Source organism: Varanus komodoensis, unplaced genomic scaffold (genome assembly GCF_004798865.1).
Source record: "Varanus komodoensis strain SLA01 unplaced genomic scaffold, ASM479886v1 scaffold8, whole genome shotgun sequence".
In the NCBI taxonomy this organism is placed as follows: Eukaryota; Metazoa; Chordata; class Lepidosauria; order Squamata; family Varanidae; genus Varanus; species Varanus komodoensis.
This window is the reverse complement of record NW_025336481.1, coordinates 31,320,618-31,342,575: the sequence shown is the minus strand read 5'-3', so window position 1 is coordinate 31,342,575 and position 21,958 is coordinate 31,320,618. Positions and strand designations below refer to the sequence as shown.

Below are 21,958 nucleotides of genomic sequence, written 5' to 3'. Positions count from 1 at the left end.
TACTATTTTTATTCTATGTCTTCAAGAATTATATGTATTACTTAAAGCCCAAAGCCCACTGATTTTGGAAATCTACTATACTAATAAAATTATTCTTAAATAAACTGCAGCCCAGAAATCCTCAAACTATGCAGTTGGGATGCTTTTTTAAAATTCAAGACATTGAAAATAAAGCAAATGATATATACAGACCTTGAACATTCCTAAAAATATTGCTGGCATCACCTTCCTGCTTGATAGAATGTTCTTTGTTTTCCACATCTAAAGTCCTGTAATACATGCATCCAGTAAGCAGCTGCATTACACATAACAGAAATCAAGTTTCACAGATATAAACTGCCTAGAAAGGCCTTGGCAATTATAGGCAGCCTATAAATTTATGTAAATAAATAAACATTCAAGGTATTTTATTCTACAACAAAGTTCATAGCAGTGGGCAGAAGAGAATCAGGTTTTTGTGAACTTTAAAATTAACATATCAAATTTCAGGAAGTCTGAAACCTATTTATTTAAAATGCCAAGATGACACCACACACAGTAATACATAGGTATGCATACTTTCAATGCATGAACACATTCAAGGCTGTTGCACTGCAAGGTTGGAAGGTAGATTAGTTTTTACAGCATACAAGCATCTAAACCATACAGATCAGGGGCAACTTCAGGTTTGAGCTGGTCCTGGGCAACATGGTTTCTGCTGGATTACCTCCTCAGCTGGTGGTACTGCTCCAAGAAGCACTAGAACAGTGCTGGGTGCCACATTAGAGTGCCTAATTCCTAAAGAGGGCCAAATCTTAAATCAAAATGTAAGCGAATTATTAACCTCCTGATTTAGACCAAAAATAAACTTTCAGTGGTCAATGAAGAATCTCAACTTGAATGCAATTCATTTTGCAACAACATTATACTGTGGAATTCTTCTTCTTCTTCTTCTTCTTCCTCTTCCTCTTCTTCGGTAAGAAAGAGACAGGAAAAACAGCAATAGATGGCACTGCTCGAGGCAGAAAGAACACTGTGGGTTTCAGGGGAAATGCCTTGAGGGTGATAGCAGTAAACAAGCAGATTGGAGGGCTACACAGAAAGAGCTTGGGGGCCACAGATCAGAAAACACCTGCACTAGGGATAGAAGTTGTGATTAATGCCCTAGAGTAATGAAACACCAGGATAAGGGACAAATTAAAGTACAACTAAACCCAGGCATTTGGGGCACTGGGTTAGGGGAAAAGGGGCCCCAGAGTTAGCACCACTGTTCTCTTTTAGAAAATTAGGGTCTGGGCAGTAGCCAAGGATACCAGATATTTATACCGGCCTTGATATATGTTTTAAACACTGCTTTTAAAATAGAGAAGAAAATCATTGCTGAAACAAACCCATCTCAAAGCCTGGCATGTTCAAAAAGGTATATGGGAGGCACAGCAAACATATGGAAAAGGATTTTCTGCTCTGATGAGACCAAACTGAACTTTCCAGCCATACCATATGTGGTACAAAGTCTACAGTTCTCATTGCCCTGAAAACACCATTTTCAGGATGGCTGAGGCCAAATCTACCTTCTTTAGGTAGGGCTGCAGCTAGAAAACCAGTTAAACCTGGTAAAAGTACTTGCAGCTACCTATACTACTACATGGACAGCCTGCTTACTTGATTCTTCAAGAGGAGTTCAATCCCATTCAGAACAATTTGTATACCTCCATCCAGATAAGCAAAATTTCCAATTAACATCTATCTTACCTGGATTAATCTCATCTTGCTCACAATACTAGCTGCTAGTTATTATCTGATCTGTAATTATACCTAACAAGGAGATCTTTTCCTTCCTTCACACCTCCAGATAAACTTCTATGGTTTCAGTGCTGGTCTCTGAAACTTAGAGCTGCTACACTCTCAGTGAAGTCATAGCGAAAGAGAACAAGATGGTGCAGGGCATTCACTACAGGTAGCATTTTCTACTTTGTCTTGCTCCTTTCCTTATTTCAGAGTAGCTAATCACTAATTTCAGAATGAAACTATACATTACACATAGTTCTGTAATTCTGTTTACCGGCACTGTTTTGTTTTCTAAAGCTGCAATTCAAATGGAAAGACTTGTTTCTTTTAATATAAAAGAATAAAATGGCTAAGGGAAGACTTGGATTGGAAAACTGTTTGAGGGAAAAGAACCTTCTTCCCAGCATCGGTTTCCTCCTTCAAATAGCAACTTAAGCAACAGCAAAAAGAACAAGGGGACAACATGAGAACTAAGAAAGGACTACGTGTAACATGTAATTCTGTTTGTATCTCCTTGTCTGGTGGCTTCCTTAGCAGAAGGATTGTGAGATCCAATAACATACAATTTATTTTACTTACTGGAATTCTATAATCAACAGTAAGGCAATATAATTTCATAGCAGAGATATAACATTTATGTTCTGAAAATACATGCAAACTCTCCCAAACTCCCAAAGCTAATATAAATCTTTCTTTATGAGCATACTTTCAACACAAGAAATGAAATCTGAGCAGTTGGTGGAACTCCACTTACTTTAGAAAAGCTCTAGCAGTTTCATCAATATTTGTGACACGGATTGTAAATACTGGTTTCTGCGTCATACTTTCTGGAAGGCCAGGATGATGAAGGCTCAAAAAAGTTAAGTCTGCACCCTATGAACAATAATATAGGAATGGGTTACAATCTGAACCTTTTTTTTTACTACATTCCATCAAAATAAAATGCAGTTTTCACTACTATTTTCATAAAAAAACTATTTGCATATGCTTGCCTTACAGTAATTAGAGGGCAAAATGATACATGACTAAGATGCAGTCACATACACAGACTGATTGCTATACTTAATCTTCTCCCTTTTCCTTTTCCCCCCTTAAATCCAGTATGCTCAGGAGGGATGGTCACAACAGCCACTATTCATGTATATCTCACTCCTCAGATGTCCTTATTCATTCAGTGTACCTGCCATCCACAAACGTAGATCCACCAGGGCCGTCTTAACAGCATTATGGGCCCCGGGCAAAGCAGTGTACTGGGGCCCCTACAACAACTACTGTTAATTTTGGAAGTTTTCCAATTTTCCAAGGGTTAACATACACAGATTAGCATGGGGCCCACTGGCAAGTGCCCATCAGGCCCATGTGTTAAGACGGCCCTGAGATCCACCCCAATATCTAGCCCAGGGTTGGCATCAGAGGGAGGCAGTGTCAGGCATTTGGCTGAAGGTCCATAACCTGGCAAGGGCCCACTGATACAAGCTCTGGACTTGCTCTTCTTCATTGCCATTATACCCTGCCTCTCACTCTGGACCAGATAATGGTGACTATGAGAAGGCTGTTGTTACTGTTTTTATTGTGATATTGATATCTTTTATCTTTGCTTTTATGTTTTAACTTTCTAAACCTCCCAAAGACCCTTTCTGGATAGAGAGCAGTATATAATATATTCCGCCCAAAATGCAGGCATATTTAGCCTAAAGTTCTAAGGAGATGCATTTCCACCATTTAACTTTTTTTGTAAAGAGAAAAAGCTGGGAAACCATCCAATGACAAGTAGTTGAAATGAAGGGTATATGGCCATTTGGGAAATATCTATACACATATTTATCATATGTATTTATTCACAGTATTTGTATACTACCCCATATCCAAGCAGATTATGGAATGGTAAACAGAGTGCATATTAAACAGAATACATGTTATGCATCAGCATCTTTCCCATGAATGGAAATCCAATGCATATATGTTCAAAAAGGTCTCTTCAACAATGGCAACCCCCAAGGCACACCTGCAGTTCACAGAATGCCTGGGCCTGCTGCCACTAGTACTAGTAAAATGCCTTTGTAAATTCAATATAGAATTCTTCTCAGTCGACATAACTATTCTATCAGTCATGAATCAGTAATAATGTATTATTTTTCTTGAATTTTTAAAAAGGCCAATGTCAAACTAACATACACAGTTATTTCTTAAGGTATTGTAATAACTCCTTTTATATTCTAAAACACAATATCCATAAAGTATGTCATGGGCTTTTGCTATATTTGTTAGTAAAAAGAAATAACTATTGAAAAACAGTCCAGTCATGATTCATTTAGTTACAAGTTATAAAAATTATGTTCATTCATCCCTTCCTGACTGCTATTGGTTGCCCTCTTGTGGGAAAAACAAGAAATGCAATCTTATCTGGTAATACTATTTACAACAGATGTATTTAAATAAAACTCACAGCCCGAAGATTTAAATGCAAAATGCCCCTCCCCATTGCAAGCACGGTCATAAGACAAAATCAGCCACCTATGCCTTTTGCAGGGTAGGAGAAGTACAGAGGTAACCTTTTCCTCCATGCGCCTCTCCTGTGCAAGTGGGTGCATAATCCTCCAAATTCAGATTAGGGGCAGCCACACTGAATGGAGCCTAAACTGACTTTATGTGTTTCATATTTTTCCATTTGCACACATCCCACTTCTCAAAACCGCTGGGAAAAACCCATCTTTTCTCAAGATCTGTAGAAATTTTACACTGCGAGTTGTAACAATAATAGAGGCATTTAGCTCTCATGTTAACATTAGGAGATTCACAATACTTACAACATAGAAGCAATTAAGACAGTACTGCTTTCCTTTTCTTTGACCACGCTGATGACTATAAACTCCCTTCTGAATGAAAGGGAGAGCATTTGTTCTGCATGAAATTTAAAGAGAGAAAAAAAAGAAATGCTTTCACTAACTGCTTTCACTAATGGGTCAATAACGCTCTGACATAACTGTTCCTTGTCCTACATACCTATTTTTACCAAATTGTCGGTATTCATATACAGTTAGAGATTTGTCATACGCAAAGAAAAATCCAATCAGTTCTCGACAAGCATCTCGTCCATTTCTATAAGAATAACAGAAATTATATAAGTTTCTTTTATATAGATTCCCTACCAAGCAACCAGACAGGAAATACATTTCATCTGCTTGTGTATTTAGCAGATGAGGTGAAAGAATACACACCTTAGGAATAATTTCCTAGATAAAGTTCAAATGATTATATTGGAGTGCAGTCCTATGGTCCTTGGACAACTGTCTCATGGATGGTAAGACAGCTCAGAAACCCCCAATCTGGTCAGAGACCACACTCCAATCTTGGAAGAAGAGTCAGAGATCCCAGCTCAGACATCATTCCCTTAGAACCTGCATGGGGAGAGCTACCTCCCTGGTCAGAAAAGTGACCTTGAAGGAGGTAGAGGGACATTCTGGTGCCCAGAGAGGGAAGCAGACCAGAAAGGCCAGGATATGAGATACTCCAGACTCTTCTCCCACCACTCTCAGGTGACTTCACTGGACAAGCTAAAAAGGGACCACAGCCTTCAGAACCAACAGGGCACAGGAAACTCGGAAGCCTCCAAATTCAATAGGATTATACCCTAACTTACTTCCAGCAGCTGAAAGTTAATCAATCAAAGCTTACACAAACCTCACTGCACAGTTTACAGAAAGATAGGAGCCATACAGCCATGAAACTGAGCACCTGCTGATCCCAATTCAAATTGGAGACTTTGTGACAACTTATAATACTTACATAAAACGCTGCAACATATTCAATATAATGTGTAGTTTGGCCCCGAAACTGGTTACACCAATGATCTATTCAGGGATGCTGATGGCTGAATGTCACCTTCACATTTTTTTGTCAACAGCCTGGGGCAGTATTTGCACAAGTCTTGATTCCTGAATGGTGCTTTTCAGACCATTAAAAACTTCATGCAAAGAGGAAGAAAGTTTTAGAAGAATTTTAGACATACCTTGATATCACTCTACCATCAAAGCGTAATTTCTTGGAAAGCATATTTTCAGTTAATGCTGACCTAGTTTTTATTCTGTAAAAAGAAAACATAATTACTAATTAAGTGTTATGCAAATATAGCAAGAGCATTTTGTATGCTAACTATTTCTAGAACTAAGAATGCTCATGAATCATCTGCTAAATTGATCATGAAAAGACTGGCAAAGCCAAGCCATGAATACAGATCACTAACTAAAACAAGCCCAGACACATGAAGCAGGAAGTATTATAGGACACAATGGGTGAGCTGGCTGAATTGCATTCAGTGATTATAATCAGAAGTCAGAGGACAGTCCCTTCTGTATCTTACATGGAAAAAAACAATTGAAAGAGAAGTGGCTTTCAGGATGCCAATTTTGAGGTATAATGGGCAAGACACTACTCATAGGACTTCTAAACTTAATAAACATTCTCCAAAAGTTTCATAGGTATTGCCTTGGTGTTTCATTTTTCTTTCTACACAGACTTACATGGGATTTACTTAGTAATATTTATCTACTTGTACAGTATTGTTTTGGGAAACAGTTTTCCATCTTAAATAAGGGAGGCAGTATAGCATGTGGTACATCCTGGAAGTATAAGGTATTTGTAGGTTTTGAAAAATCTACATATTCTGAAGGAACAATGAAAAGCAAAGACAGACAAAAAGACAAGTTCCAAGACAGCTGAGTAAACACCCAGAAAAAGCAGCAGCAGCAGCCTGCCCTGTCCCTACATACCAGAGAGCAGCAGCTCTGTCCAATAACTGAAGCCTACAATCTCTTCTGAGTCCTGGTCTACACAGCTAGTCACAGATTTTTAGAAATAACCACAGAATTTCCCTTCCAGAGCTCTGTCTCCTTTCTTTGCCTAACAGTCTCCTCAGAATCAATTTTGAGGTGTAATATACTCTCCTCCTCAAGGAAAAATGATGTCTACTATTCTAAGTAATCTAGCTGTCTGGTATTGTAGGCACAACCATCTCAAAATGCTATGAGATTCAATGAACAGCAAAGCTTTCAGTCTAGCATGTTGTGTTAAGAGCATTCTATGTACACTCAAGTGCCAAATTACAGATGTTATTTAAGCAATATGCATATGGTATGGTAACCTATGCTGTGATTAGTTCCAGTGCTAGCATTATCCTGGAGCTATCGCTCTGTGTGGATGGTACTGGCTCATAGTTGGGAACATTTAGCACGGAAAGGTAGCTTCAGTATCATAATAGCTTTAATTGCATAGATGCCACATGCCTCTTCCAGTCAAATCTTAAGGACACCACTTTGCACTGACAGAAACCCCACTCCAAGGTAGTAGTGAAGCTGGAACTAACAGTGGAGGATACCATATAATATGCACGTACTTAAAAACAAATCTGTTAACAGAATAGACCTTACCAGCACATTATAATAAATACAAACAAAAATTATTACCATTTTAACAGAACCAATCAAGCAGTCAAAAATAACTTCCTTAGGCAACAGTCCAAAAGCTTTCCCGAAAAGCTGCATCTTGCCGGTATGCAAAAAGGTTGACAGGTGGACCTCAGGCAGGGGCCAGGGTCTAGGGTGAATCACACTCTATATCAGTGGTGGAGAACCTATGGCACATGTGCCACAGCGGGCATGCAGAGCCCTCTCTGTTGGCATGCAAGTCAAGTCACCTCAGCATCACCCCAGCAGCCAAGCATTGGATAACAGCACAGATAGGGGCCATGCACATGTTTGGAAAGGAGTAGCCAGGCGATGACATCATGAGCCGCAACTCATGCATGAGCATTTGCATGGCCAGTCAGTGTGCTGCCAAGGATATACATATATATATATTTGCTTGGACTGGCTGTGAGTTGTTTTTTTTCTAAACTAAAACCTCAGTTTTCAATCTGAAATTCCATCATGAAATAATTTCCAGGGTATAATTGGCAAAGGCAAGATAATACAACATCCACTTACTTTGTTTCATGTAACGTTCTTTTTCTGAAGCGTAGAGGTGCTGTACTTAATCCTGGAAGAATAGGATCCTTCTCATAAGCATGAGAATTTCCATTTTGCTCTGGATCACTTATTACAGCCCTAATCCAAAAAGTTTTAAAATAACATGATTTTACGGAATCATGATATAGTATGTGCATATTATATATCATATTATATCATGATATAATACAAACATAATATGTACTCTGATTATTTATTTTAAAATTTTCTAGGCTGCCCTTTATCCTAAGAGATGCAAGGGTATTGTATAAAAAGTATCATTATACTTCATACAAGACGTAACGAAGCAGTAGCAAACCACAAAACAGAGACGGGCAATAAAAATAATTCTTTTTTTTTTAGTATATAAGTATGTCTTAACATGGCAACAAACTTCCTTAGCACTTGTTATGTTAGAAGAACATAACCTTAATAAAAAAAACTACGCATGGTATGTTGAAAGAATAACTGATTTCACTAATGAAGATCCACTGACCATTTAAATCTCCTTTGTAACAAGATCTGGTCACACAATCCAGCCCCAGTTGGCAGGATGAACTGGAGCTGCATGGAAACCAGGAAGCAAGTGCACAAAGGATGACTAATACGCACAGTGGAGAGAAATAAAAAACACCCACTTGACATATTCTACCTCCTCTTTAATCTTTCATCCTACTTCCTATTCAAGTAAATGTGCCTGACAGCATGATTCTCTTCCGGGCTGCTTTAAAGAGATTGTCTCCCTAAACTCCAAGATTGATAAATGCAGTCAAGAAAGGGGTGTTCTGTCAGCCACTAAGAGGAGGGAAGGTGTCTTTCTTCATCTTCCTCACTAACCTTTACTTACCAAATTCTAGTTCTTTGCACCCTTCTGCAGATGGAGGGACTGCAAAGTAGGTATTCCTTGTTAAAAAAAATAATTTACTTCAACAGAATCTACATCCAAACTAATATGCTGGGAGAGTACTCCTATGGTCTCTGGAGGGCATTCCAGGGACTACAGGATTTTTCAGAGGGGCAATCCCAGATGGGCAGGGAAGAAAGGAGAGGAAGCTACAAGAAATCCTTTGGCCATTCCAAACTTAGCCCCACCCCCCTCTAGATGGACTTGGATTCTCATCTAGAGGACCAAAAACTTGATGGGAAGAAGACACAAAGATGAGGATGAGGATGAAAATCAGAACCTTCTGTCCAATAAGGGTGAAATCTGTAAGACTGCACCCTCAATATAACTTTTTAGCCTAATCCTATGTATATTTATTCTGCAGAATACTACTGAATCTAAGACTTAAACATGTTTACAACTACCTGTCTTATGTTTAAGTTTGTTTTATCAACTTTTAACTTTTGCTTTCATGTTTTATTATATAAGCCACCTTGAGCATACTGGAGAGTTGGATATAAATTTATATTTAAAATCAATCAGTTAATCAGTTAATCCAGCTAAATACATGGGAATCTATCCAATAGTGTCATTATGCTTACACAAATGTTTTGCTAAATGAAAATCAACTTCTAAACTATGTACAAAAGAGAGTACAGTAGAAAATCTACTTGTCCATCAAAGTGGTCTGTTAGCATTTAGGCAACAGGAAAAGACAGTGAAGTTCCACTAGCACAACAATTTCTTCTTCTCAGGGTACACTGGATTTAGAGGTCTGGATTTCCACTGATTTCATGTACTTAACTCTCCCTGGTAAAAACAATGGAACAATAGAATGCTTCTCTGCTGATTCAATTGCAATTGTGGTTTTGTTATTTTAAGTTAATTTATCTTGTATATGTTTATGTGTTTGGTTTCAGTTTTTTTAAACCTTTGTTAACTGCTCAGAGTCTCTTGGCTATTGGGCAGTATAAAAATGAAATAAATAACTAAATAAATAAAAGTGAGCTAGTCTGTGCCTTAAACAAATAATCATCAGATTCATAACATTAGGAATTTGCATCTTTGTCCCTGAGTGGGGGGAAATGCATGAAAAATCAATGTATTTATTATTTTACCTGGATAACTGATCTATCATAACTTGTTCCACTACAATTTGTTTTTTTCTCTCTGATGCTACATCTTCCTGTAAAACAACCATTAAACAGAAAAAAATCAATTTAAGTCATTCAGGAAATATTATTAAAAGGGTTACACAGGATAAACCTTTAGAACTTGGAATCATTTAGAACCCTTCATAATTAAAAGTGGATTTTTGTTGTAAAACTAGGAGACATATATAATGTCCTTCCCAAAAGCTTTCTCAGATTAGTAATCAAAGCTGAGTTTTCATTTTCATTGAACTAGGTCAGAAAGGAATAATTTGAATATATGTCATATGTGTAAGCTTCATTTGATAGGCAGGAAAAGGGTCTCGAATAGTTTTGCTTCCATTCAGTATAGCATAGGATAATGTCATTGCCTAATCTGTGTGACTGTCATGATATATATTAATTTTAGCATCTTATGGTCTGCTCAGAAATCAAACACATATGAAACTGGAGACTTATGCTATCATTCTAATGCTGAACTCAAGATTTCTAGTAACTAAGGATCAAATCCAAACTAAGAATCAAACTAAGGATTGAACCCTAATCCTAACTCCAAGAGACAGAGGGCTCTGAACCATCTGCCTATCCTGTGCCCTCCTGGCAAGAGCCAGGCAGGAAGAGAGACTGTTTCAAATACAAAATCCACTCACATAAACCACCAAGTAATTTGAGCTTACTTCTTTAGGTGGGCAGGAAGGAGACTAGAGCAGTCCTAAAATCCTGCCCTATCCTCTTCCCACTTCCCTGACCACCAGCACCCCCATTTCCTGTTTTCTTACAAATTTGCAGTTGCAACCCACCAAAGTTTTTCACAGCACCTGGGAGGTGGGTGCGTGCATGCTGGGTGCAATCTCTAGGCTTCCAGCTCTTCCTATAGATATGAAGGAAGACATCTGCAGCATCCTATGGAGCTCCAGAAACTGTCTAGGAGCCATAAGTTTGCTCCTTTCATAAGTAATTTTTGATGTTTATACAAAAGTAAAAATAGTAATCGAAGAGAATACCATTCCAATGGCAATGACATATCCCATATACATTTTGTAAAATCAGTATTATCCACGCACTTGTTGAGGATGCGCTCCTCATACAAAACATCTAATTTGCCTACTTACTTTATAGCATTTAAATACAAAAAGACACACTGATTTTGCAATGAGATTTTGCAATTCTCGTGAAAACTTACGGCTTCTAATTTCCTTATGCTGTGCTGTACTGTGTAGGGTTTGCTTGTATAGCACTGCTGAAGAAAAGCTTTCTCATCAAGAACTGCCAATTCATCATCTCTTTGGTTTTCAGGCTGTAAATCCTATGTAGGAACACAACATATTATCTCAATATAACTACTGACCATCAATGCCCCAAACCTGCACTAATGCTGTATTTAATTTGATTCTCGTCCCTCACTGTTCAGGATGAGATAGATAGTGTTATGAATCTGAGTTTTGTGACTGTAACTAGTCAAATTTTGATTGGGCTTGTGGAAATTAACAAATAAAATTAAAGGAATGTCTAATAACAGAAGTTTGCTGTTTTTAAACACTCAACCTTACAGTCTTTTAAGGGAAGATTTCTTTAAAAAATGAATACACTTTTTGAAATGAAATGGCTCAAATGGGGCAGCAGGGAGGAAATGCAAGGTAGAAGAAAGAAGCTTTTGTCCAGACCAATTACACAACATAGTATCTGACTTTATTTAAGTACAAGCTTTTGATGTGCACGGGGGGGGGGGGGGAATAAAGGATAGAGGGAGGTGCTGCAAAGGGAGATGTAGAAAAACAGGGAGGAAGGAAGGGCTGAAGATATCAGAGCAGATGAATTTGATGTGATCACTGCAAAAGGACCAGAAAGTGGGAAGGGAAGAGTTCAGGCTTTAGCAGGGCATCAAACTGAAGAAAAGGTTCTTGCAGTTCCTGGAGATGGCACAAAACAGAGGTGACTTCATGTTGCTGATAGCAAAGGAAAAAGAGTTAAAGAGGGATTTGCATGGAGTGAATCAGTCAGAGTTTTTGCTCAGACACATGAGCACAAGGATGCAGATTGGAGTGAGAGAGCTATCCGTGAAGATGACAAACAAGTAATTGGTAGAATGGGGAAACTGTGTTAAGGGCTGAGGACAGGGATGAACTGAAGTTGAAAACTGCAAAGTCTGCAAAGTCTAATAAGCAGGAAGAAGTGACAGCAAGGAGAAAAGAGTGCAATGCTTTGCAGAATGCCAACTAATCGAAGGACTGGAAGACATGGAATGAAAAGGATGCAGGATGTGGGTTGGGGAGTGGGCAGGCAACAATACTGGAGGAGAAAAGGTGAACTCCACAACAGAGCAATTTCCATTTCAGAAAGGTCATAGACAGAGCAGTCCTTGTTAAAAATTAGTTCAAAAGAGTACACAAGATGGTACATCTGGAAGTCCATCTGAAAATGGAGAATGATGGAAGAGATTAGGGAAAAGAAACAGGAGACAGCAGGGCAGAGGGAGAAGGGGGGCTGTCTAAGAAGAAGTTAAGACAGACATCGAAGTCTGAAAGGCAGGCTGAAGGGAAGTCAGAGGAAGGATACAGAGAGCAACAGAGAGATGCAAATAGGAACAGAGTCTAATGTAAAGAACCTCCAAGGAAATGAAACAGTGTGATGAAGACTGGAAGAGGATTGAACTGTCAGAATCTGGAAACAATAATACACTAAGACATGGTCAAGCTGAGAAACTGTACAGCCCCTTAACAAGTGCAGAGAAAGGGGTGCTGATCCAGCTGAGAAAGCTGAGAAAGCAGCTTCCCCACCCCTGACAATGCTGGAAGAGTCTCCCTGCACCAGCAGGAGGAGATGTGGACAGGCATGGAGAGGCAGCACATGGCAGGAGAAGGTGCTGCTATGCTTACCTTCCTCAAGAGGAAAGCAAGACGAGTGGCTTAGCATTCTCAACCCTATTTCTTCCCTTTGTCCCACCATCTGACAGCAGTTCTGGGAAGACAAGGTAACAGGGCTGGGAAGGAGGAGGGATGCAAGGATGCAGGGGGTCACTTTTCCATTGGTCACCTCCCAGGGAGACCAGAGATGAAGTGCCTCCTCTCCTCACCAGCTCACATGTGTCGGGGAGAAGAGGTAGGAGATTTGGGGGAAGCAAACTCCCTGCCTGACCCCTTCTTCCCAAGAAGGAACCATGTGGGGCAGGGTGGAGGCATGTGGGGCAAGGTGTCTGGTCATCTGTCTGGCATAGGGGGATTTTATCACAGCACAAGGCTAAAACTCATAGGCCAACTACTGTGTTATGCAAACTAACTCAATTTATGAAGTAGTAACAGAAACCAGATTATTGTTCAGATTGTGCTTCCAATGGGCACACGTCTCAGACAGGTGTTTTAGAAAGAAAGATGGAGGGTGAAATCTAATGCCCCTCGATGCACATAGAGGCATCCAGTCTAGGTGGGTTACATGCATCCAACACATACAGCAAGGCACAATGGTGGTGATCTTTGCCACCACTCTACCTCATACTATGTATTTTATCTGGATGACTGAAGTGGGAGATAAGGTGGCTGGGAAGCTAAGAGGAACTGGCATAAGCCACAGGCCTCAGCTTCTTTCCCTCAGCACACTCCTTTACCACTTCCCCAAGGCTCAGCTGCATCCTTAGAGAAGCAGTCAAGTGTGATTGTTTCCACACTGGCTGTGAGAGGGTGGGATGAGGACTCAGCTTATGGAGTCCCAGCTCTGAAATCACAGTATGTTGAACCTGGTCCCCCTCCCAGGCAACAGCAAAAGGCCAAAGAATGTCACCCTAAGTATCATTTCTAGCTTCAGATAAAGTGTGTTACCTTCTTCTCAGTTATTTTTCTTGAAGGTTCACTGGATTGGCTGTTGTTAGCTTTCTTTTCTGCAGGTCTTTGGGAATACTGCTTATATCCTGCTTTCATTTCTGCATCATACTGCTGATACTTCAGTTTGTATTTATCTGCTGGAGGTGGCAGATTTTCTGGTACTGTCTCTTGCTCCCATGAAGAAAGCTGAGATTAAATAAACATGAATGGTTATAACAGCAAATTCTATTATGAAATAACATTTGTCACCCAAAAATGTATTTAGGGGAGAAAGTTAACAATTAGCAACATCTGATGTCCTACTAGGTGGAGTTTTAAAATAAACATTTGGTTTTGACAATGTTCAAAAAATTTATTCTGATATAATTATAAAATGAATGTTCAAATATTAGAAAATAGCTCAGTCCATTACCATACCAATTAATAAATAAAACTGACAAGGATTTTTGCGAAATTCCAAATGAATAGGCTGAATATAGCACAGACTTCAAGTGAAAATCAGAAACGATAAATATAAAAACAAAAAAGTTTTCAACAATACATTTTTTTAAAGTTGGGATGCTTTGCTTTCTATTTATTGAACAGCAGTAGAAATAGTATGACTTCATTATTTCTATGGAAAAGGCTGATTTTGAAATACATTAAAAATTTTATTTTGTATATTTCTTTAGCTACTTTACCTCAGTTTCCTTCAGATCCGGTTTCCTTGCCGACTAGGTAATAGAGAAAGGAACATCATTTTAAATCTCTCTTCTTTAAAAAAAATACATTATTTAGGCTAATTAGCATAATACAAAAGGAAATAATTTCAGAGATTAACTGGCTGGGGAAAATTAGACTTGCTAAATAATGAAAACTTTGAAATTAGGTATGAACTCTGGCTTGAAGATTCACAGCTATTACCAACAAAGCAACTATAATTTTATGCACAGTCCTATTCACATCTCAAATTTTAGTGTCATAACTGACAATACAAGCATAGAAGAGGAACAACTTTGGACCATTTGAATGACAGACATTCAGGTGACTATTCAACTGAAAAATGAACTTTCATATAACAATTGATATCCATAGCCATATGCATGACAGACTCAACAGGCCTGTTTGTATTTACTGGTGGCAAATTGTGGATTAGTAACTAATCGTTGTTTGGATTATTTAACCCAGGGAGTGTCTGGGTTAGTGTCCAGGTTTGCATGTCACAAAGCAATTTACAATGAGGCTGAGTGATGGATGAGCATGCAAGGCAGGCACACTGACCAACAAATTGTGGATTAAATCACAGATTTATGTGCAAACTGGTTCAGCACTATTTACGGCTGATGGAGCACCAATAGTATTAGGAATCTTTCTTCACATCTATTAATAGGTATGGAGGAGCCAGACTGCATTAGTCTACATACTAGATTGAAACAAGTATGTTTAGGATGTTGGTACATGTGAAATAGTGCAAAAGATCATAATATATCAAATATACTTTATTTTGAAGTCAAACAGTTTTCTACTATTTTTCCAGCATAGTGTTGGAAAGTATTTCAGTGATTTTAACAAATTCAGAGAACTCCCAAAGTATACTTGTTTTTATGCATTTATTGATTTAAAATTATTTAAATTGCAGCCTTATTATTTAAACAAAATGTTGGACAACAGCAAGCTAATAGTTTTTTGTGGGGAGGGGCCGCTAGTTTTCCCTGAACATAACAATTGAGATCTTTGTTTTCTGATAAGATAACATGCTTGATAATATCTCAAACCAATTTACCTGATAAATATTGTGATGCTGTGCATAAGGAGTCTGTAATGGAGTACCCCAGCTAATAGTTGAGGATGAACGTAGAGAACCAACATGATGATGTGCAGCACTGTATGGTATGAAGCTATCTCCATCCTTAAACAGAAGAAAACATTTCTGACTTTTTAGCATTCAGATGTTACACTTTATAAAGCTATTGCAGAGTATTATTTGCCTAAACAGATAAAAAAGACATTTATAACATTCAGATAATGTTAGATAATGCTAGGAGAGGTCATCCAGAGGTCTGGGCTACAGGGTCATCAATATGCTGATGACATCCACCTTTACCTCTTTTTACATCTAATCCAGGTGAGGCAGTGAATGTTCTGAACCAGTGCCTGGCCAAGGTGATGGACTGGATGAAGGCCAATAAACTGAAGCTTAATCCAGACAAGACAGAGGTCCTGCTGGTTAAGCAGTTTAGTCTCCCGGACCGGTGTTTTCAACCCTGTTCTGGATGGGGTTGCACTCCCCCTAAAAGACAGGGTGAGCAGTTTGGGAGTGCTCCTTGATCCAGAACTGTCCCTGGAATCCCAGGTGATGACTGTGCCCCTATCTGGAGGAACAACCTGCATGGCATCCTAATGGAGCATTGCTTTTACAGCTACCTCCTTCCACTGCACCACTTCTGTCTTGTCAGGTCCCTGGTTTGTTGAGATTTTGGGGTTGTGGCAATGGGGTATCACTGAAAACAGGAGAACAACTATCTCTACTAGACTAGAAATGCTGCTATGCAGATAAAAGATACGTTTAGAACCGAGACTGATTTTACAGAAATCTTATGTTCATTTTTACATTTCTCATAAACTAAACAGGCAAATATTTTCAGATCTAATAAATGGATCCTATCATTTTGGAATACTGTCACTTGAATTAATCTTGCCAATTTCAGAGGTGTTTAAAGCAAGTCAGTTTATAAATTACCATAGTTGTTGCAGTAGTTCCATTTTTATGTATTCAGATTTTTAATTATGGTAGTTGATCTTGTTCCCAAAATTTACCAGAATCAATCAACTATTAATAAATTAATCAACTATTAATTGAATGATTACCTATTAATTATTCTATATAGATTTACTACCAGGTATCTATATTCATGTTGTACATGGGGCTTCACCTACCCTAACAATAACTGCAGGGAAACATAATATTTTATGTAAGCAAAATACTAACAAAAAAAGCCCACAGATGTCTCAATTCTGAACTAGTCAGTTAAGGCAGCTGTACATTTAGCCCTTTTTATTAACTCACAGGGAAAGTATTCCCATAAATCCAAAGAATTAGTGGAAAGACAGGAAACAGACAACTAGAGGAGGTTCATCACAATGCAGCATGAAAATTGGGTATGTTTCTAATTTTCCTCCCAGGGTTTCAATTCCAGCAACTGCCATCTCTGCATACTTATTGATAATTATCTGAGAAAATAAGGAATTATTACCTCATCCTCTGAATCTCCCAAGTTTCCCAGATCAAGGCATGGAACTCTGTAAAAAGTAAGAAATTAGGAAATGTGGTAAGGTTGCAAAATATTTCCTGCTTTTCAGATGGTACCAGAAGATTTCCTTTGAAGCAGGTTCACTGCTTTCAAAATGACCTAATCCTAAATAAAACAAAATAAAAAATAAAATTTCCTACCGACCTATTTTTGCTTCAGGAAGCAGAGTTGGAAGGGAAGATACTTGAGACTATTTTCATACTCATTTGCAAAGGACACTGGAAACACTGTGAAGGATCTGCAAGGCAAACTTTGATATCAACCTCAGAATGCTTGACCTGGCATAGATTAAAATCTGTTCTGTGTATAATGGCAAACTATGTTTTAATGAAACATGGTGTGTTGAATCACAGGTTGTTGTTATGTGCAAATTGGGAACTATGGATTAACCACAACCAACTCATGAAGTAAACCCATTCCTTGACTTGTTGCTGGGTTCTGAAGAATGAGTTTTTTGAACCATTGATTTGTCATTATCTGAGAATTCATTGTTTCACCACACTGCACAGGTATTATTTATTTATTATTTATTTATTTAGGGGACTTCTATGCTGCCCCATTCGCCAAAGCCTTGGGGCGGCTCACAAACCATAAATAATTAGAATTCAATAAAACAATATAATTTAACAATATAAATTAAGTCGCCCTGGCCAAAGAATACAATGAATAAATAATATTAACAATTAAAATAACATTTGAATAAAAAGGTATTTGCCTGGCGCTGAAAAACAAATAACGACGGGGCCAGGTGGACCTCTCTGGGGAGCGCATTCCATAGATTGGGCGCCGCCGCAGAGAAAGCCCACCTCTGAGTACTTACCCTCCTAATTTCCTTCACAGAGGGTTCCTGGAGAAGGGCCTCTCCCACTGATCTCAAGGGGCAGGCGGGCAGGCATACATGGACGTAAGCGCTTCTTCGGGTAACCAGGACCCAAGCCATTAAGGGCTTTATAGGTCATCACCAACACCTTGAATTGGGCCCGGACTTCAATGGGAAGCCAGTCAAGCTGACGGAGGACTGGAGTCATGTGAACATAACGCCCAGTCCCCGTCAGCAGCCTGGCAGCTCTATTTTGAACCAATAGCAAGCATGCTATTGCTAGAAGGTAGCAAGCATGATTGGGCCAGAATAACAGCCTTCCTGCATGCCAGTACTGCAGTGGCACAACAAAACTGGAATACGGGGAGGGGACAAGTGAAGGGAGAACGAAACAAACAACCCACAAACTGAGTATGCAACCCATAGTTTATTTAATCATCTGCTAGCCAAACTCTGAGAAAGGAAACAAACCATGGTTTAAATGAACCATGGATACATGTGACAGGTTGGTTAACACAGCATACTTACCCAGGATTTGTTTAATTTAAACCATTGCTTGTTGCCCTACTCAATGTTCATCCGGCAGAAAATTTTTTAAACTGACATCAGTGTTATTAAAAAAATCAAGATGTAAAAGAAAAAATGAAAGCAAGTAATCTCTGAACTTTAAAGTTCCCCACTTAAACCATATGCCTTCCCCCCCCCCCAGCTGATTGTTACTGGGAAATTTTCTTCAGTACCAATCAAGAAGGAGAAGGAGGAGACACAATGATCCCTCAGTGTGCAGGCATTTCTCCACCCCTGAAAAACTCATTTTCCTTGCCTCCTCACTTGGGGATGGGGTAGGGGACTATGTACATGTATGTCCTGACTCACCAGCTATCACTTGAACCTTTGCAGGAAAAGTTGGTTATCTCAGTTTGCACTGTCATTATATATAATGTATTTCATCTAAGAAATACTGATGAATTGAAACCTAAAGATAATAAACTTAAGATATTATGAGGAAAAGTTCAAAAACTAAGATTTACAGCACAAAAATGGAATGATCTAATAGGATGAGGTACTTAAAATCTTTTAAAATAGTTTTAAGATTGCTCAGTAGTATTATATACCAGCAATTTTGAGGAAAAACTTTAAATGTACAATAAAAATATACTGGACATTTTTACAAAAATATACAAAGCACAGGTATCTTCCACATTTCATATAAAGACAAGACCATAATGCCATTTCAAAATTCAGCTGAAGAATATGGGAATTACAGAAGATAAATGCTTTTTTTCCTCAAGAAATATTTTACTGAAATACAAATAAAGGTTAAGAATAGAATACTGGTATCACTGATTGTATGCTTACAGCAGTGAAAATAATATTTGCAAAATGGGAAAAACCTGTTTATTCTTATAACAACATTGCTGTGAAAAATATCTGGCATACAATTCTTATGAGCAAAGTTAAAGGAATTGTTTTTACTTAAATGGGCAAAAATGTTTTGTGGGCATTTATAAACAGATAGAGGGATTTTCTGGATTACTGGAAATATATTAATAGTAATTGAAATGAGGATAAGAGGCAACATATAGAAAAGATATATTCCTTGAAGGTGAGGTCTTAAGTCTTTTCTCTTTTCATGTCTATGGCTTATAGCTGAAACCTACTTTTAACTAAAACTATTCTTCCTCTTTCTTTTTTGAACATGTATCTGTAATTGGTTTTTATTTAGTTACATGTTTCTTTGTTTGTTTGTTTACTGCCCAATAGCTGAAATTATCAGGGCAGTTTATGACAGCACAGAATTCTTGTAGAGCACAGCACCTGCCTACTCCCTGACACTCCATTCTACCTGAGGCTGTACCAAGCATACTAGTGGGCACAGCAGGGAAAGGCTAACTTCTCCTGTTCATCAAATCAGGTCTCAGTTATACATGCCCCAGTTGGCCACCTCATCCACTATTAACTCAAGGATAAGGGAAGTTGTACTCTGTGCTGATCCTGGGCTGAAAATCAGCATCTGAGGTCCCACACTCAAGGAAGTAGAACAACCTTCAAACATGTGGTTAGACAAAAGACCTGTACCCTGAACAGCCTGAGCCATGTTGCCCCTACCTGGCTAGCTAGCCACCCATTTCTGTATCTTCTCATCTGTCACTACTCTAATTGACGCCCTCAGGTACCTCTACTTGGTCTCATAAGCAACCTCCAGGATGAAGTCAGGTCCTATGAAGAAGTAAACATCTGTACATATGCACATGAACACACACACACGATTCTAAAAACAACACACCTTTAAAAAAAATAAGCAAATTAAGACTTACTCTGCTGGCCGAGGACCATGACTTGATTTTGTATGTGGTCTCCAACCCTAGAAATGGACAAATAACTATGTTTTATACATGGTTTATCCATACTTATCAATGTTCAACCCTAAATAAGCATCACAAAGTTTGTAAGGAAGAATCAATTCAGATCTAAATATCTTTAGACAGGAAACACAGAATGGGGAGATCAAATGTACCATAAATAAGAAAGTAGCGTTTTGAGGAAAACAGTGAGTTTGAATGAAAAATAGGGAATTCTTTTGGAGGGAGAAACTGTACACCTTAAGACACTTTATGGAGGTAACAAATGACTATGAAAATTCTGTGATATGGTAGATTATTTTTCAAAAAAAAATAGATTAACTTGCCACATAATTTTAGATTTATCAATGTGATGTTCCTCTGAAATGAGGGAACTATACCAATGAGAAATAATGTGGCTCTTTCAATCATTAGGAAATGTTACTGCAACAGAAGTTTACCAACAGCCTAAACTAAGTTCCTGCCTATATAGTTTATAAGAAGCTTTTATATTTAGGCTGAGGCTCACAGGTTGCCCATCCCAGGATGGTTCTTTTATATTTCATTTGACCTGTTACAATGGGTAATATCCTGTTATGCTGCTGCACTTGTGGAACCCACTGCTTGCACAAGAGCTTTGACATGGCTAAAAATAATCCAAGATTATGGGAAACACTAGGTTTTGGAAAAGGCCAGTTTGCAGAGCTTGCAGACGGTTGCTCCAGTGAGCTATCCCAATGGGGGGGGGGGGGATGGAGACTTTTCAAAGTTACAGTGTCCTATTGCAAACAAAGTGGGTCCCATGGGTGAAAAAGAATCATGGCTGAGTGGGGACTAGAAACCAGATCGGATGTGTCCCACTCTCGTGCTTTTAACCTCTACACCACACTAGCCTTGTACACTACACTGGCTCTCTTGGAGTAAACCAGCTGGTGTAATACCATAACAATTTGACAGCCATCAGAAACATATGTATAATGGAGATATTAGGGGTACCTTAAGATTAGATTCAGTAAGGGACATTTATACTAATGGGCAATTTTGGAATGATGTGGCTCTCTTTTTCCACTTGTGTACACTCTTTTTCCACTCTTTTTTCTATTGGTACTTGTGATGTCCACAGGACATTTATATAATGAGCCATTCTAAAAGAAGACTGAAACAGTTCTGCATCTATTTCAATTGAAACACAATCCAACCTTTCCACGTTTCCAATTACTGCATATACCAGCATATAAGGCGACTCATGTATAAGACAAGGTTGACAATTTTGGGCTGTTTTTCTAGTACTTGTTACAAGTCAGGCATGTAAGACAACACTCAATTTTTGCTTTGCTATTTTCAATTTCAAGAGTCATCTTATACACCAGTATATATGGTATTAAAATACATAGTAGTTCTTTGTATTGTGGAAACTATCAAGCATGTACAACTTGAGATAAAGAGAATATATGTGCCACCAACTGATACTACTAAATTTTCTTGGTTTTTACTAAATAATGGATTTACATATGCTTTTCTACTCATAAGATCTCTGTAACAATTTCAGATTTTGCAATTTGCAGCAATGCATAAACATTCTCATAATGTTTTGTTCCTGGATATAATTATTTGAATGGTGAATATTTGTTACATCAATCCATAATGCTTTAAAAATTAATTCATTTATTTTTTAAAAATGAGCTGCATTTTAAACATACTTGAGCAAGTTTATTCGTCCTTGAGGACAGTGGTGGTTGCCTTCTTACAGATGTTGCAATGCCTTTAACCTCCAAATCCATCTGAATGGTTGACAACAATGTACTGTAAAACAAAGGCACAAACAAAAAGAGAGAGGTTGTTTTGAGAAATACTTAACCAAACAGCATTTTCCTCAACAATTAGTATT

General features: G+C 38.3%; 1 protein-coding gene across 1 annotated transcript in view; it reads right to left on the bottom strand.

The window, feature by feature from the left end:
• CAPS2 (calcyphosine 2) overlaps nt 1–21,958 on the bottom strand; it is a 29,920-nt gene that overhangs the window by 6,593 nt on the left and 1,369 nt on the right. Inside the window, exons 2-15 of the mRNA XM_044455752.1 lie at nt 21,771–21,873; nt 20,047–20,093; nt 16,852–16,897; nt 15,381–15,506; nt 14,299–14,331; nt 13,616–13,804; nt 10,987–11,109; nt 9,771–9,838; nt 7,749–7,868; nt 5,777–5,851; nt 4,771–4,866; nt 4,575–4,668; nt 2,522–2,640; nt 193–269 (exon numbers count right to left, since the gene is read on the bottom strand). Coding sequence (XP_044311687.1) covers nt 193–269; nt 2,522–2,640; nt 4,575–4,668; nt 4,771–4,866; nt 5,777–5,851; nt 7,749–7,868; nt 9,771–9,838; nt 10,987–11,109; nt 13,616–13,804; nt 14,299–14,331; nt 15,381–15,506; nt 16,852–16,897; nt 20,047–20,093; nt 21,771–21,873 — 1,316 coding nt within the window. The remainder of the gene's footprint in view (nt 1–192; nt 270–2,521; nt 2,641–4,574; nt 4,669–4,770; nt 4,867–5,776; nt 5,852–7,748; nt 7,869–9,770; nt 9,839–10,986; nt 11,110–13,615; nt 13,805–14,298; nt 14,332–15,380; nt 15,507–16,851; nt 16,898–20,046; nt 20,094–21,770; nt 21,874–21,958) is intronic.